The sequence below is a fragment of the Entelurus aequoreus genome, linkage group LG14 (assembly GCF_033978785.1).
Source record: "Entelurus aequoreus isolate RoL-2023_Sb linkage group LG14, RoL_Eaeq_v1.1, whole genome shotgun sequence".
In the NCBI taxonomy this organism is placed as follows: Eukaryota; Metazoa; Chordata; class Actinopteri; order Syngnathiformes; family Syngnathidae; genus Entelurus; species Entelurus aequoreus.
The window spans coordinates 41044028-41062724 of NC_084744.1; the positions used below are offsets into that span (position 1 = coordinate 41044028).

Here is an 18697-nt window from a genome sequence, read left to right on the forward strand (position 1 = left end):
TGCTTCGACGTAGCTAGTAAAGAGAGACAGAGACTCCGATGCCACTTCCCCTCCACCATTTAAGGATTAACTCTGCCTCTGCTCATCATTCAGCACTGAAGGTACACACTCTGTCAATCAATGTTCCCTCTAATTGTTCATGTGTGTGAGCAAACGCAAAAACTCCCTGAGCATTGAGTGGAGCCCATGTGAGCAACATCAGACGTGCACACTGTGGCTACACCAGCAGCACACCTGTCCCAAACCTGACTAAATAACAAGTTACATCTCCATCCATCCATCCATTTTCTACCGCTTGTCCCTTTCGGGGTCGCTGGAACCTATCTCAGCTGCATTCGGGCGGAAGGCGGTGTACACCCTGGACAAGTCCCCACCTCATCGCAGGGCCAACACAGATAGACAGACAACATTCTCTTATTATTATAATCAAATGACAGCAGTCATTTCCATTTCTAATATAAGTGTTTAGGCCCACTTACAATGACAATAACAACAAATATTGTTTTTCATGAACTGTGTACTTGTATTGTTTGTCTGGGTGGAGGTACTGCTTTGGAAATAGTTTGTAGCCCTTTCAGACATTGCATTTAGTTCCCATTAAAACATTCTCATGTTGCACAATGGGATGTAAGCAGGGGATCATGTGTACATTTCTGCAACTTCCTGTTTGTAAAAATATATTTTTATTATTATTTATTTAATATACTAATAGCATTTCATGATTAATTAGACTTAGACTTAGACTTAGACTTAGACAAACTTTAATGATCCACAAGGGAAATTGTTCAACACAGTAGCTCAGTTACAATGATGGAAAGTGTAAGGATGGAAAGGACAATGCAGGTAATATTTAATAAGTATTATAATATTATAATAATAATATTTATAAATTAAGATTCCTAATAAATGACACTAGAATAACCACACATTTGATTGGTAAATCATAGAGTAACGACCTGGAATGACACTTTATGTGTGGTGTTGGAGTTGTCCGACTTTTTGTGTGGCTGTAAACGCATCACTGGCTAAGTGCCATATGTGCATGTGTTGGCGCAAGTAAGAAAGAGCGAGCGGCTGCTGTTGATATAACAAAGTTGCTTTTGGTCTGGTTTGTACTGCAGAAAATGACCACTTTTGCTAGATATCATTTTTTTTACTAATGTTTTGGTGATGTGTTTATGGCCGACAATAAAGAGTTTTGCTAAGTAAAGTGGAAAATGGAATTCATGTCCTCACAACGTCTCGACAGACGTTACAATATTTGAACAATGATGACGAAAAGTGTTTTCTCTGTCGTGTCCGTGTCGTGTCGAAAATTGTTATGCGCTTATTTTTTTATTTGATTTTGTGCGTGGCATAGATTTGCCGTGCGCAGAGGATGCTTGAGCAGTGCGCAATTGCACAGGCGCGCACCTTAGAAAGAACGTTGCTGTCAATTCTCTTATATACTCTTTCATTCTAGACTTCTAGAGTGTTTGATTATCACATCACTCTAAATGTATAGACTATAACGTTCACAAACATAAAGAGGGATCCTAGTGGGCCAGGGCAATCTTTCCTTATCTCCAAACTAAAACTGGGGAAATGTGTACAGTGTTCTGAGCTTCAGACATGATTTTGTGTCAGAATTCCTTGAGGAAAAAATGCATGGTTAGGCTTTGTGTATGTAGTGTGTGCCTTTCTTGCTTTACAGCTATGCTGTTGTTATGCTGTTTGTTACGTATGTATGTTATGTTGCAGCTATTTAAAATCGTTTTGTCAATTAGTTCTGGCTAGAAACAAATTGGCCTTTGTAACATATCTTTGTCTTTGTGTGTTGTATGTAGAGCACATTGCTTAGCAGAGTTCAGTGATGCAAATGCATGTCAAGTTGATCAACACATTGTATTATTCTCCAGTGTAATAACAGTACTGAAATGAAGGCTAAAATGGCATTAATGGGAGCTTTAAAAAAAAGAAGTAACTAAATAGTTACTTTTCACAGTAACACATTACTTTTTGGTGTAAGTACCTGAGTTAGTAACTGAGTTACTTTTGAAATGAAGTAACTAGTAACTGTAACTAGTTACTGGTTTTCAGTAACTAACCCAACACTGTTTATTTTTATGAATGATTACTATTATTAGTAGGGATGGTCCGATCAGGGATTCATTCCGATGCTTATCATCCATGAGTAGAATCAACCGTTAGCAATACCGATCAAATGTACATGTTTCATTTTATTGACAGTTTAACAATATCAGCACAATATTTAAACTACTTCCATATTTTTCTTTATTACATAAAATTGTCTGAACAACACAAAGTTAATAGTCCACAATAACTAAACAAAATCTTAAACTATCTACTACTCATTTAAATAATGTTTGCCCTCATCGTTCTCCCGCGTCCAAGGAACTATTCCCTCAATTTGCAAACACAAACAATAACAACAATAAAATATTTTTTATAGAAAAAATACCTTATCACTCTAGTATTGATCATGTTTTGATATTACCCTTGGTATCGACACCACCAATGTATGGATCAATCCACGTGTTGTGTATTACCCTAACAATTGTTGTATTATCCTCTCTCTAACTCTTATTAATATAATTGTTAATTTCCTGTTAATCCATACTAACTTTCTGCTATACTTTTTCATAAAAATCGACCGATACCGATCGGTGGCTGATCGATCAACACACCCCTAATTATTAGTTATAATCAATTAAAATAGTACAGTAATTTCAGGTAGAGTGTGGCATCTAGTATCTTAAGTTTGTGTGGTATAAAAACAAGTAAAACATCAATACAGTATTGGTTTTCCAATTCTTGTCGAAATCCTGTTCTTTTGGACGTTAAGTTTACAACATTTATAAATAATTCATAAAATCACGGGTTTATTCAATATGTTGTAAAAAAAAAAAAAAGGCATTAAAACATTGCAACTTTTGCCACAACTTTCAAGTAATTTTACAATCTGCTGATACTGATTTTCTTTCTGTTTTGACACCAAGTAAAGTTCAGGCTGGTATCGATCAATCCGATAACGATACTGTGTCTGCTAAAATTAAAAAAGTTATGTAGTTTCAAATAACATGTATCTATAAAAAACAACAGTAAAATGTAGGAAAAAAGAGCAAAACATTAGAATTTAATGAAAAAAAGCAGACATTTTTAAACTAAGAATTAATAATGTACTTAGTCACTTATAACACAAAGTTGTGTCTTTGAATACGCATAATATCAAAAAGGTCCCCTCATATTTGACCTTTCAGTATGCGGCACTTGGTGGAAAGATTTTAGACACCCATGATCCACCCATGATCTAAAATATTAGAAGCTCTCAAAATAAACTGAAAATATAAACACAATTTAAGTCAGTTAATTAAAAAAAAAATAATAATATCACCTTATAAATTAATTTAAAAAATATTAGAAGCTCCCAAAATAAAGAATAAAATACACTTAAAATATAAACAAAGTTTAGTTAGTTGGTTAACTAGAAAATAAATAAATAATAATAACTCATAAATTAATTAGAAAAATTACAACAAACTCAAATAAACACTTGTAAATGTGTAACTGAACATTAAAACATTTTTGAACAGGCAGGATTTTTGACACACTGGGTTATGCACACAATTGTATTATTATTCTTTTATTGCATTTATACAAAGGGAAAAAAACAACAGTGAAAAAATGCAAGTAAAAGAGCAAAAATATCAGTATGTAATGAGAAAAGCTGAAATGTTGTAACTAATAATTCATATTAATATACTTAGTCACCAATAATACAAAGCTGACCCAATCTCTGTTTTTAGTATTGTTTCAAATAACAAAATATTAATATGGCTCCTGCATACTTTGACTTTTCAGTATGTGGCCCTTCGTTGTAAAAGTTAGGACATCCCTGAACTAAAGTATCAAAAGTATCGATATTTTGATTTGAGGATCAATATTAGAGCATAAAGATCTGGTATCGAAATTTCAGTATCGATCCGCCATCACTAATGCCAAGTAGGAGGTGCTTCACCCCTCCCCTCGCTCCACTCGTCGCCGTCTTTGCCAACCAGAGTCTTCAGTACTTTCATTAGGTTTTTGCCCCGCCTTAGTCACCATTAGAGGCTGTCTAAAAACTGAAAGCAAAAGTTGGCAGGTGGCAGTCACGGTTTCATCCACCACTTTCTTACCTCCTTCTTCATAGTTTTTGGCTTGCAATGTCTACAACACCAACGTCTCCACAACGCTCCTTTTTTCTTAGTTCTGTTGTGTAGTGTTATAATCCACAATGTGTTTATTTCGTCTGTAGAATGTGTCGGGGGCCAAAGAAAATGGGTCTGTTTTTGGTTTCTTTCTTTCGTCAGAATTTTTAAAAAAAAGGCAAAAATATGCTGACTTTCAGGAGGGTAACTATGTAGCAGGTATTTATGAGGTGTGGCTTTACTCTGCCGTGTGTATGTACAGTATACACTATATTGCCTAAAGTATTTGGCCACCTGCCTTGACTCACATATGAACTTGAAGTGCCATCCCATTCCTAACACATAGGGTTCAATAAGATGTGGGTCCACCTTTTGCAGCTATTACAGCTTCAACTCTTCTGGGAAGGCTGTCCACAAGGTTGCGGAGTGTGTTTATAGGAATTTCCGACCATTCTTCCAAAAGGGAATTGGTGAGGTCACACACTGATGTTGGTGGAGAAGGCCTGGCTCTCAGTCTCCCTTCTAATTCATCCCAAAGGTGTTCCATCGGGTTCAGGTCAGGACTCTGTGCAGGCCAGTCAAGTTCATCCACACCAGACTCAGAATCAGAATAGTTTTTATTGCCATTGTTTGAGAACGGGTTCCCAAACTAGGAATTTTTTCTGTTCGGGTGGCGGGAGGTGTGGGTCTGGATGGACCGTAGTCTCCTGCCTGAGGGGAGAGGGGAGAATAGTTTGTGTCATCCATGTCTTTATGGACCTTGCTTTGTGCACTGGTGCACAGTCATGTTGGAAGAGGAAGGCGTCCGCTCCAAACTGTTCCTACATGGTTGGGAGTATGGAATTGTCCAAAATGTTTTGGTATCCTGGAGCATTCAAAGTTCCTTTCACTGGAACTCCCGAAAAACAACCCCACACCATAATTCCTCCTCCACCAAATTTCACACTCGGCACAATGCAGTCCGAAATGTAGCGTTCTCCTGGCAACCTCCAAACCCAGACTGGTCCATCAGATTGCCAGATGGAAAAGCGTGATTCATCACTCCAGAGAAGGAGTCTCCACTGCTCTAGAGTCCAGTGGCGACGTGCTTTACACCACTGCATCCCACGCTTTGCATTGGACTTGGTGATGTTTTGGCTTAGATGCAGCTGATCAGCCATAGAAACCCATTCCATGAAGCTCTCTGCGTGCTGTACGTGGGCTAATTGGAAGGTCACATGAAGTTTGGAGCTCTGTAACAACTGACTGTGCAGAAAGTATTTGCACTATGCGCTTCAGCATCCGCTGACCCCTCTCTGTCAGTTTACGTGGCCTACCACTTGGTGGCTGAGTTGCTGTTGTTCCCAAACTCTTCCATTTTCTAATAATAAAGCCGACAGTTGACTTTGGAATATTTAGGAGCGAGGAAATTTCACGACTGGATTTGTTCCACAGGTGGCATCCTGTGACAGTTCCACGCTGGAAATCACTGAGAGCGGCCCATTCTTTCACAAATGTTTGTAGAAACAGTCTCCATGCCTAAGTGCTTGATTTGATACACCGGGCCAAGTGATTAGGACACCTGATTCTCATCATTTGGATAGGTGGCCAAATACTTTTGGCAATATAGTGTATGTTTGTTTATATGTAGCAAATACTAGAATATGCTAACTTCGATAAAGAAGTCGACCATAGTAACTTGTAAAATATAAACAATACAATCTAAAGTTGTGATGATGCGTGTAGGAATGTTAGACTCCATGCTTTTAATTGTTGTAAGCCAGTGGTATTCAACTAAATTGTTTTCGGGGCCACATTTTCAGAAAGCTATGGACCTGTGAGCCAGACTTCTTACCGCACTATTATTCTAATTTTGTGTATTCCGGAGAACTAGCGTCCTTTACAGTACAATTGACTGTGGTCTATTTATTTTGTCAGTTACAGGAGCGCTATGCTGTTTTTAAGGACCTTCTGCAAAAACCTAGTCAAAGAATAGTGTTTTTAAGAAAAACATTTTTTAACTGAATTTGTAGAATGGCCTAATTGATGAAAAAGAGAGGACCTAAAATGAAACCTTGAGGAACACCACAAGTAAAAGTAAAGAGGTTGAACAAATGACAACTGAATGCACATGAAGTAAGCAGCCATTGATTGATTGATTGATTGAGACTTTTATTAGTAGGTTGCACAGTGAAGTACATATTCCGTACAATTGACCACTAAATGGTAACACCCGAATAAGTTTTTCAACTTGTTTGAGTCGGGGTCCACTTAAATTGATTCATGATACAGATATATACTATCATGTATACTATCATCATAATACAGTCATCACACAAGATAATCACATTGAATTATTTACAATCAGGGGTGTGGAGGGGGGGGGGGGGGTAGGATATGGACAGCAAGTAGTGGACATGGAGAGAGAGAGAGAGAGAGAGAGAGAGATCAGAAGGCATAAGAAAAAGTATCTGCATTTGATTGTTTACATTTGATTATTAGCAATCCGGGGAGGGTGTTAGTTTAGGGTTGTAGCTGCCTGGAGGTGAACTTTTATTGCGGTTTTGAAGGAGGATAGAGATGCCCTTTCTTTTATACCTGTTGGGAGCGCATTCCACATTGATGTGGCATAGAAAGAGAATGACACCTTAATCACACAAATTACATAAAAACAATTGTAACTGCCAAAAAGTACAGGACTTCAAAGGGTGCCTTGAGGAATGCCTCAGTTATGCAAAATCACAAGTTTGGACCCCAGTGTTTTATGTGCGCTAGCAAGGTTAAAATGTCAATGCAGGGATCTGCCAATGTGTTTACAGTGGACCAAGTGTATCTATACAAATAGGAGCACTCTACTGTGTTTAGGAATTAAATGCAAAAATATTTGTCTCCTAAGTTTTGAACTAAACATGGTATCAGTCTGAGTTGGGTTTGGCCCCCCGGCCGCCACTTAAATAATCCTGATGTAAGCGTTACCTCTGGTGTATATTCTTCTCATTCTCTTTTTACACCTTCCCAAACAGGTGTCGCAAAAAAATTCACTAAAAGACAAGGAATACGCCAAACTTGTTTTGTGGTGGCCCCCAAAAAGGCAGGAGACAGCTTGCAGGTTAAGGAGTGTTTAATGTCCAAAAGTACAAAATCCAAGGTAGAGTGCAAACTGTGCGTAAAAAATAGCTAAAGAGAGCTAACAACAAAGAAGTGCAAAAAGTAAGTAAAAAATGCTGCTAACCGTGATAAGTCTTCTGATAAACAATCAGAGGTGGGTAGAGTAGCCAGAAATTGTACTCAAGTAAGAGTACTGTTACTTTAGAGATTTATTACTCAAGTAAAAGTAAGGAGTAGTCACCCAAATATTTACTTGAGTAAAAGTAAAAAGTATGTTGTGAAAAAACTACTCAAGTACTGAGTAACTGATGAGTAACCTGTTTGTTTAATGATGACGACAACAAATAATGCACAAAAACATAAAAATAGCAATGAGCCAATTCAGAGCCAGGAATATCTCTTAAGCAACTAAAACAATAATATATATTAAATAATAATACATTAACATAAAAAAAATTAAGGCAAATTGAGCCACAATAACTTAACAGCACCATAGACTCAGTAAGCAGAGATTATAAAGAAAAATAACAAGTTAGCCTTTACGCAAACCATAAACTGATAGGTGTGGACTGCATCTGGGGCGGCGTGGCGAAGTTGATAGAGTGGCTGTGCCAGCAATCGGAGTGTTGCTGGTTACTGGGGTTCAATTCCCACCTTCTACCTTCCTAGTCACGTCCGTTGTGTCCTTGGGCAAGACACTTCACCCTTTGCCTCTGATGGCTGCTGGTTAGCGCCTTGCATGGCAGCTCCTGCCATCAGTGTGTGAATGTGTGTGTGTGAATGGGTAAATGTGGAAATACTGTCAAAGCGCTTTGAGTACCTTGAAGGTAGAAAAGCGCTATACAAGTACAACCCATTTATCATTTATTTATTTAACACACTGTGCACTTCTGATTGGTGTTTCTATGCATGCGTGAGTGTGTGTGTGTGTGCGACTGTGCGTGTCTATGAGGCTGCAGTGCGTTAATAAATGTCCCCACACGATGTACATTTGACAGTGATTCATAGCAGGGAAGCTAACATCAGCCTACGGTGACACCCAAAATATCCACTAACGTTACTTACCGCGATGTGCTTCCTCAAATTTGACGTTGAGTTCATGTAAGCTTAAAGGACTACTGAAACCCACTACTACCGACCACGCAGTCTGATAGTTTATATATCAATGATGAAATCTTAACATTGCAACACATGCCAATACAGCCGGGTTAACTTATAAAGTGCTATTTTAAATTTCCCGCCACACTTCCGGTTGAAAACGTTCTTTTTCACGTATGCGCGTGACGTCAAGGGTTGGTACGGAAGTATACGGACCCATTGAATCCTATACAAAAAACTCTGTTTTCATCTCAAAATTCCATAGTATTCTGGACATCTGTGTTGGTGAATCTTTTGCAATTTGTTTAATGAACAATGGAGACTGCAAAGAAGAAAGTTGTAGGTGGGATCTGTGTATTAGCGGCGGGCTACAGCAACACAACCAGGAGGACTGAGAGATGGATAGCAGACGCTCTAGCCGCCGAACTCACCTTAACTTCCTCCGTCTCCGGGCCGCCAACCGCATCTGTGATTGAGTGAAGTCCTTCGTCGCACCGTCGATCGCTGGAACGCAGGTGAGCACGGGTGTTGATGAGCAGATGAGGGCTGGCTGGCGTAGGTGGAGAGCCAATGTTTTTAGAATAGCTCTGTGAGGTCCGGTTGCTAAGTTAGCTTCAATGGTGTCGTTAGCAACAGCATTGTTAACCTTTGCCAGCCTGGAAAGCATTAACCCTGTAGTTACCTGTCCATGGTTTAATAGTATTGTTGATTTTCTATCTATCCTTCCAGTCAGGGATTTATTTCTTTAGTTTCTATATGCAGTTAAGCACGATGCTATCACGCTAGCTCATAGCTAAAGTGTTTCGCCGATGTATTGTCGTGGAGATAAAAGTCACTGTGAATGTCCATTTCGCGTTCTCGACTCTCATTTTCAAGAGGATATAGTATCCGAGGTGGTATAAAATACAAATCCGTGATCCACATTGAAAAAGGAGAGAGTGTGGAATCCAATGAGCCAGCTTGTACCTAAGTTACGGTCAGAGCGAAAAAAGAAATGTCTTGCACTGCATTCTAGTCCTTCACTCTAATGTTCCTCATCCACGAATCTTTCATCCTCGCTCAAATTAATGGGGTAATCGTCGCTTTCTCGGTCCGAATCTCTCTCGCTCCATTGTAAACAATGGGGAATTGTGAGAAGTCATTCCTTCGGTGACGTCACGCTACTTCCGGTACAGGCAAGGCTTTTTTTTATCAGCGAGCAAAGGTTGCAACTTTATCGTCGATGTTCTCTACTAAATCCTTTCAGCAAAAATATGGCAATATCGCGAAATGATCAAGTATGACACATAGAATGGATCTGCTATCCCCGTTTAAATAAATAAATAACATTTCAGTAGGCCTTTAAGCTTGTTGCCGCTGAAACTTTATGTGCAGTTAATCACATGACCGCCTGGCTCTGTTTGATTGGTGAAACGGAGTCAAACGTCACCAGTGACTGTATTTGATTGGTGAAACGCAGGCATGCATAGATCCTACTTTGAATGTCTGTCTGACAAACCAAAAGAAACAAAGCGTGCATTAACAGATCGATAAAAATCAGTAGCGAGTAGCATAAAGATAAATGGAGCGGAGTAAAAGTAGCGTTTCTTCTCTATAAATATACTCAAGTAAAAGTAAAAGTATGGTGCATTAAAACTACTCTTAGAAGTACAATTTATCCCAAAAGTTACTCAAGTAGATGTAACGGAGTAAATGTAGCGCGTTACTACCCACCTCTGCAAACAATACAATGATCGCACACCAACATAGAAGTGGAACTGTTTAAATAGTCTAAACATCAGGTGAAACACATCACTTGTAATCCCCGGATGAATGGAGACAGTGCTAAGTGGTAGGGGTGAAGCTACGGCAGGAAACAAACAGACCAGGAAGTGAAAAAAATTAGAGCGCAAAAATCCAGGAAAACACCCAAAAAACTAAAAAAAGAACGACTTGGCTTTACAGGTCGTACCAAGAGACGGATGCGAGCCCAAAAAGGTAAAAGACCAAAAGTCACAGGCTGGTGTGGAGAAAAAATGGTGGTGGGGGCCGCTGGGTACGAGTCAGATGGTGGGGGCATGTGGAACGCCGCAGAAGCTGGCGAGGCGGCTGTCCGCCAAATGGCAACAAACATAACCGAATAGGATGTGGACGTGAGCTGCAACAAAACCTCATCCGTGATTGAGGTCCACGAACCAAGTCCTGGGCGTCCCTGGAACGGCCATCTGTGTGGCCGAGGAGGAGGACTACAGGAAGACAGGCGCCAGACCAATGCTTCCACAGCTGGCGAGCATGAGATCGAGCTGGAAGCTGAGCAGGAAGCCGACCCGAAGGTCGAGCAGGATGTCGAACAGGCTGCTGGTCTAGAGGCGAAGGTGGCGTAGTTGGAAGACCCACTGGAAGAGAGAATGGAAGCGGCACTGGAGGTGGCGTCAGCGGCTGACCCACAGGAAGAGCAGGTAGCGACGGTCTCGCTGGACGTAGCGTTAGCGGCTGCGGCCCGGCTGGACGCAGAGCTGGAGGCGCCCCTGCTGGTGAAGCAGCAGGCGGCAGTTTTGGTGGAAGTCGCTGTTGATCCGCTGTCGCACAGCTGACCATGCCGGTATTGGCGGGGAAACAGGACGTGTGGGAGCCTTGGAAGACCGTGGAGTGGTTGTGGTCTGGCCTGGGGTACACCGGCTCACAGCACAAGAAATGAACTGGTTGGGGAAATGATGAATGGAGTTACCATCATCAGGGTTTGACGACGAGGGGCTGGGATCAGCTGTCGGTGACAGGGTCTGGTGTGGAGGGGGGTCCGCATATGAACGCCGCTTCAGTCGGCTTTTGCTTGCGTCGGCGTGCACAGAGAGGTGGTGTTGGTTGTATCGGGTTGAGACGGGTCTGAGCCATGGATGACACAGAGGCAAGGTGTGTATTAATCACACCGATACTTGTTGGTAAGATCATTCTGTTTGGAATGTTGGTTGTAGCCAAAAAAGACAGAAGACAGCAGACAATTTGCAGCTTAAAGAATGTTTCATGTCCAAAAGTACAAAATCCAAGGTAGAGTGCAACAGGGATATGCACAAAACAAGCACAGGAAAACTGTGCATGCAAATTAGATTAACAGAGCTAACAACAAATGCGTGCGTAAAAAAAGCTACTAACCATGATAGTTCCTTTGACAAACAATACAATGATCCCACACCAACATGGGAGTTAAACCGGTTTGAAGAATCTAAGAAACAGATGAAAAACATCATCACTAATCACCCCCAGGTGAATGACGACAGTGCTAAGTGGCGTCGGTGGAGCTACGGCAGGAAACACCAAAAGAACAGAAAGTGGAAAACATAAGAGTGCAAGACAGAAAGTGAACCAAAAACCCAGAAAAACACCCAAAAAACAAAACAAAGAAGGAACTGGCTTCACGGGTCGTAACATAACTAATTATTTGATGCTCACTGTTGAGATCCTTCATGAAAATGTTGTATGGGCTCAACTTCTTTTAACTTTCTTATTTGGGAAAAAATATCAATCAATCAATCAATGTTTACTTATATAACCCTAAATCATGACTGTCTCAAAGGGCTGCACAAGCCACAACGTGAAGTGAATTATATTTATATAGCGCTTTTGTCTAGTGACTCAAAGCGCTTTTACATAGTGAAACCCAATATCTAAGTTACATTTAAACCAGTGTGGGTGGCACTGGGAGCAGGTGGGTAAAGTGTCTTGCCCAACGACACAACGGCAGTGACTAGGATGGCGGAAGCGGGGATCGAACCTGGAACCCTCAAGTTGCTGGCACGACCACTCTATCAACCGAGCAATACCGCCCCGTAATATTGTGAGTCCTGTTCATAGTGGATGTAACATAATAGTGTGAGAGTCCAGTCCATAGTGGATCTAACATAATAGTGTGAGAGTCCAGTCCATAGTGGATCTAACACAATAGTGTGAGAGTCCAGTCCATAGTGGATCTAACATAATATTGTGAGAGTCCAGTCCATAGTGGATCTAGCATAATAGTGAGAGAGTCCAGTCCATAGTGGATCTAGCATAATAGTGAGAGTCCAGTCCATAGTGGATCTAACACAATAGTGTAAGAGTCCAGTCCATAGTGAATCTAACATAATAGTGTGAGAGTCTAGTCCATAGTGGATCTAACACAATAGTGTGAGAGTCCAGTCCATAGTGGATCTAACATAATATTGTGAGAGTCCAGTCCATAGTGGATCTAGCATAATAGTGAGAGAGTCCAGTCCATAGTGGATCTAGCATAATAGTGAGAGTCCAGTCCATAGTGGATCTAACACAATAGTGTAAGAGTCCAGTCCATAGTGAATCTAACATAATAGTGTGAGATTCCAGTCCATAGTGGATCTAACATAATAGTGTGAGAGTCCAGTCCATAGTGGATCTAACATAATAGTGTAAGAGTCCAGTCCATAGTGGATCTAACATAATAGTGTGAGAGTCCAGTCCATAGTGGATCTAACATAATATTGTGAGAGTCCAGTCCATAGTGGATCTAACATAATAGTGTGAGAGTCCAGTTCATAGTAGATCTAGAATGATATTGTGAGAGTCCAGTCCATAGTGGATCTAGCATAATAGTGAGAGTCCAGTCCATAGTGGATGTAGCATAATATTGTGAGAGTCCAGTCCATAGTGGATCTAGCATAATAGTGAGAGTCCAGTCCATAGTGGATCCAACATAACAGTGTGAGAGTCCAGTCCATAGTGGATCTAACATAATAGTGAGAGTCCAGTCCATAGTGGATCTAACATAATATTGTGAGAGTACAGTCCATAGTGGATCTAACATAATAGTGAGAGTCCAGTCCATAGTGGGGCCAGCAGGAGATTATCTTGAGTGAAGACAGGTCAGCAGTGCAGAGACGTCATCAACTGATGCACAGATGAGTGGTCCACCCTGGGTCCCGACTTTGGACAGCTAGCACATCATCTGTGGTCACGGAATCTGTGCCCCCCCGTCTCCATGGAGATAGAATAGTAGATGTCCTTTGCAATACATTGTGATCGTTTTGTTTAGAAAGCAGTTTTCATGCTCAATCGAAAACACTTGACACAAAACAAGTTTAAAAAAAAAAACGGAAGCATAATTCCACCTTTTGTCATTGTGATTCGTTTTTCTCTCTCCCAGAAACGGCGGCACTGAGTGTCAGAATGAGATGTCGTCTCATAGCGGCTCCTTTGTGCAAATCAACTTCGATGACATCCACTTCTTCGAGAACTGTGGCGGCGGCAGCTTCGGAAGCGTGTACAGGGCCAGATGGATCAGCCAGGACAAAGAGGTGGCGGTGAAAAAGCTGCTCAGGATTGAGAACGAGGTGGGAGTCATAATTGCCCCTGGGCTTTTCATGTACTTTTTTTTTTTTTTTTTTTAATTGTCACTTTAGTAATCATCCTAATTGCCAGCCCATTTAGTGGGATGTGGTGACTGGTGCACACATCACTCATGGTCATTATACTCCCCCACCACCACAGTGCTGTCGCAAAAGAAACATTACTTGGTTTGGCACACAGATTAGCCCCGAAGCCCCCTTTCCCGTTACAGGCCCATTGTCTTTAAGACCAAAATATCTTATCTTTGAAATCTTTCTAGTCAATTAAAGCTTCATTTGTTGGCCACTGACAGTGTATTCAGAATAGGGATCACGCTGCTGCAAAATACAAATGTCATCTTTTCGCTTGGACGCAATTGTGGGTTTAATGACAGTGTTTTTACTTGCATTATGTTCACTCTAGTAACTACCATCAAATATGACACTATCATAGTACAAGTAATAAACACATTGTTCAATGAACACAGTCATAATTGCACGTTATTGCATTTTTACATCTCCAGCCTCAGTTATACGTGAATTACTTGTCTTTTAGAGGCCTACTGAAATGACTTTTTTTATTTAAACGGGGATAGCAGATCCATTCTACGTGGCATATTTGATCATTTCGCGATATTGCCATATTTTTGCTGAAAGGATTTACTATAGAACAACGACGATAAAGTTCGCAACTTTTGGTCTCTGATAAGAAAAAGCCTTGCCCCTACCGGAAGTAGCGTGATGACACCGGAAGAAGGACTGCTCACATTTTCCTATTGTTTACACCAGCAGCGAGAGAGATTCGGACCGAGAAAGCGACGATTACCCCATTAATTTGAGCGAGGATGAAAGATTTGTGGATGAGGTACGTGAAAGTGAAGGACTAACGTGCAGTGCAGAACGTATCTTTTTTCGCTCTGACCGTAACTTAGGTCAAGGGCTCATTGGATTCCACACTCTCTCCTTTTTCTATTGTGGATCACGGATTTGTATTTTAAACCACCTCGGATACTATATCCTCCTGAAAATGAGAGTCGAGAACGCGAAATGGACATTCACAGTGACTTTTATCTCCACGACAATACATCGGTGAAGCTCTTTAGCTACTGAGCTAACGTGATAGCATCGGGCTTAACTGCATATAGAAACAAAACAAATAAGTCCCTGACTGGAAGGATAGACAGAAGATCAACAATACTACCAAACTCTGAACATGTAACTACACGGTTAATGCTTTCCAGCTTGGCAAAGCTTAGCAATGCTGTTGCTAATGACGCCATTGAAGCTAACTTAGCTACGGAACCTCGACAGAGCTATGCTAAAAACATTAGCTCTGCACCTACCCCAGCTCTCATCTGCTCATCACGACCCGTGCTCACCTGCGTTCCAGCGATCGACGGTACGACGAAGGACTTCCCCCGATCATCGGTGCGGTCGGCGGCCCGTAGACGGAGGAAGTCAAGGTAAGTTAGGTGGCTAGCGCGTCTGCTATCCATCTCAAAGTCCTCCTGGTTGTGTTGCTGTAGTCCGCCGCTAATACACCGATCCCACATACAACTTTCTTCTTTGCAGTCTCCATTGTTCATTAAACAAATTGCAAAAGATTCACCAACACAAATGTCCAGAAAACGGTGGAATTTTGAGATGAAAACAGAGCTTTTTGTATTGGATTCAATGGGCTCCGAATACTTCCGCTTCAACCGTTGACGTCACGCGCAAACGTCATCATATCGAAACGTTTTCAGCCAGAAGTTTGCCGGGAAATTTAAAATTGCACTTTATAAGTTAACCCGGCCGTATTGGCATGTGTTGCAATGTTAAGATTTCATCATTGATATATAAACTATCAGACTGCGTGGTCGGTAGTAGTGGGTTTCAGTAGGCCTTTAGACAAGTAATTCAAACACTCAGTCTACTCAGTGGCCTAGTGGTTAGAGTGTCTGCCCTGAAATGGTTAGGTTGTGAATTCAAACCCCGGCCGAGTCATACCAAAGACTATAAAAATGGGAGCCATTACCTCCCTGCTTGGCACTCAGCATCAGGGGTTGGAATTGGGGGTTAAATCACCAAAAATGATCACCTGACCTCCCAGGGGGTGATCAAGGGTGATGGGTCAAATGCAGAGAATAATTTTGTGTGTGTGACAATCATTGGTACTTTTAACTTTTTGTGTGTCTCGCTTTCAGGCGGAAATCCTGAGCGTCCTCAGCCACCGCAACATTATCCAGTTTTATGGCGCCATCGTTGAGGCTCCCAACTATGGAATTGTTACGGGTATGATTTTTTTTCCACCAAGATATTGAGCATGTGTACAACCATCCGTGTGCAACCTGGACCGTGTGGAGAAATCTTTTTTGCATGAGTCACAGGCATTGAGCAATTTTCTGGGTTGCCATAGTAGCATTAGGATGTTTTCTCCTGTGTGCACATATATAAACTGCGGCTAATATCATTATTTATTCATTTTTGATCATCACCGTCTTCATAGTAAATCTCACTGACGAAATGTCAGACTAATGTGAAAATAAATTGATAATGGGGATGTAACATACCTTGATGCAGTTTATTGATAAACTGTGATTATACAAAACCCAAAAGCAGTGAAGTTGGCACATTGTGTAAATGGTAAATACAAAGAGAATACACTGATTTGCAAATCCTTTTCAACTTATATTCAATTGAATAGAATAGAATAGAATATATCTTTAGTGTCATTGTAGAAACAAAATTGTATGCAAAACTAATTTAGTTCAAATTCATAATAACACATAAAAAGATAAAAACATAGATAAATTGATAAAAATACATAAAAATACCAAGCACACAGCTCACATGCACAGTCATTATTGTCTTGTGTTCAGCGACACTATTGCTCTCGGGTAAAAAGTGTTCTTAAATCGGTTTGTCAGGCATTTTATTGTCCTGTATCTCCTGCCCGAGGGCAGCAGTTCAACAAGTTTACACTACCGTTCAAAAGTTTGGGGTCACATTGAAATGTCCTTATTTTTTAAGGAAAAGCACTGTACTTTTCAATGAAGATAACTTTAGACTAGTCTTAACTTTAAAGAAATACACTCTATACATTGCTAATGTGGTAAATGACTATTCTAGCTGCAAATGTCTGGTTTTTGGTGCAATATCTACATAGGTGTATAGAGGCCCATTTCCAGCAACTATCACTCCAGTGTTCTAATGGTACAATGTGTTTGCTCATTGGCTCAGAAGGCTAATTGATGATTAGAAAACCCTTTTGCAATCATGTTCACACATCTGAAAACAGTTTAGCTCATTACAGAAGCTACAAAACTGACCTTCCTTTGAGCAGATTGAGTTTCTGGAGCATCACATTTGTGGGGTCAATTAAACGCTCAAAATGGCCAGAAAAAGAGAACTTTCATCTGAAACTCGACAGTCTATTCTTGTTCTTAGAAATGAAGGCTATTCCACAAAATTGTTTGGGTGACCCCAAACTTTTGAACGGTAGTGTATGTCCAGGGTGAGATGGGTCCCTTATGATGTTTTGGGCCTTTTTGAGTAGACTGCAAAGACAAGATATTTAATGTTCCAACTGAGAAACTTAATTTGTTTTTGCAAATCATCATTAACTTAGAATTTAATGGCAGCAACACATTGCAAAAAAGGCATTTTTACCACTGTGTTACATGGCCTTTCCTTTGAACAACACTCAGTAAAGGTTTGGGAACTGATTTTTTTTTTTTTTTTTTTTTTTTTTTTCCAAAAAGAAATACAATCATGTGTGCTTACGGACTGTATCCTTGCAGACTGTATTGATCTATATTGACATACACATATACAATATTTATATATTGTGTTTTTTATGTTGATTTAATTTAAAAACATTTTTTTTAATTTTTTTTTTTTTTATTTCTTGCGCGGCACGGTACCAATCGGTGGCCCGGTGGTTGGGGACCACTGAATTAGATGACCATGGTAGCTAATCATATCACCACAGTAACTAATTAGATGACCATAGTAACTAATTATATTACCATAGTAACTCATTAGATGACCATAGTAACTCATTAGATGACCATAGTAACTAATTAGATGAAAGACTTAGTATAGTTGAAGACTTACAGTCATTATAAAACACCACTGCACATCATAATGGCAGCTACACTTTACATCTTAAACATCTAAAAAAATGATTTGGGAATGTCCGGCGGGCCAGATTGAAAAGCTTAAGGGGCCTCATGTGGCCCCCGGGGCTTAATTTGCCCAGGTCTGGCCTATTAGATGGTTATCAAATGTGGAGCGAATGAGAATGAGAAGCTGCAATGGCGTCCAGCTTGCGACGTGTTTTTGGCCAAGTAGCTGGTGGGTGTCAGTGTTTACACAAGGTAGAATCCAATTACCAGCAGAAACAGCAAAATGTTTACAGAGTGTCTTTGCCAATTTCCTGTGTTGACTTACAGCAGCGACAGCCAATATGTGCTTGATCTTCTAGTCTCTCTGTTTATGGCTGCCGCATAGAGCCCAAGAACGCCGGCGGCAGGACTCGTGGGACTCGAACCCGGGTGTGATTTTTGACCATTTTTCTGACTTTTGCCGACTTTTCTCACTTTTCTCCCTGCCTTCCAGTGCGACTTGGCTGGGCGCGTTTTGGACATTTTGGGCATCCCGGGACTTGTGCGGCCGGCGGCGGGACTTGTGGCACTCGAACCTGGGTGTGATTTTTGAAAATTTTCTGGACATTTGCCGGGACTTGTGGGACTCGAACCCGGGTGTGATTTTTGAACATTTTTGGGACTCTTGCCGACTCTTGTCACTTTTTTCCCCCACTTCCCTTCGGACTTTGCTGGGTGCGTTTTGGACACTTTGGGAATTTCGAGACTTGCGCAGCCGGCGGCGGGACTCGTGGGACTCGAACCCGGGTGTGATTTTTGACAATTTTTCTGACTTTTGCCGACTTTTCTCACTTTTCTCCCAGCCTTCCAGTACGACTTGGATGGGTGCGTTTTGGATATTTTGGGCATCCTGGAACTTGTGCGG

The 18697-nt window shown here is 40.9% G+C and overlaps 1 protein-coding gene across 1 annotated transcript in view; it reads left to right on the top strand.

The window, feature by feature from the left end:
* map3k20a (mitogen-activated protein kinase kinase kinase 20a) overlaps positions 1-18697 on the top strand; it is a 121899-nt gene that overhangs the window by 23853 nt on the left and 79349 nt on the right. The window contains exons 2-3 of the mRNA XM_062069902.1: positions 13504-13690; positions 15871-15958. Coding sequence (XP_061925886.1) covers positions 13532-13690; positions 15871-15958 — 247 coding nt within the window. The 5' untranslated portion in view covers positions 13504-13531. The remainder of the gene's footprint in view (positions 1-13503; positions 13691-15870; positions 15959-18697) is intronic.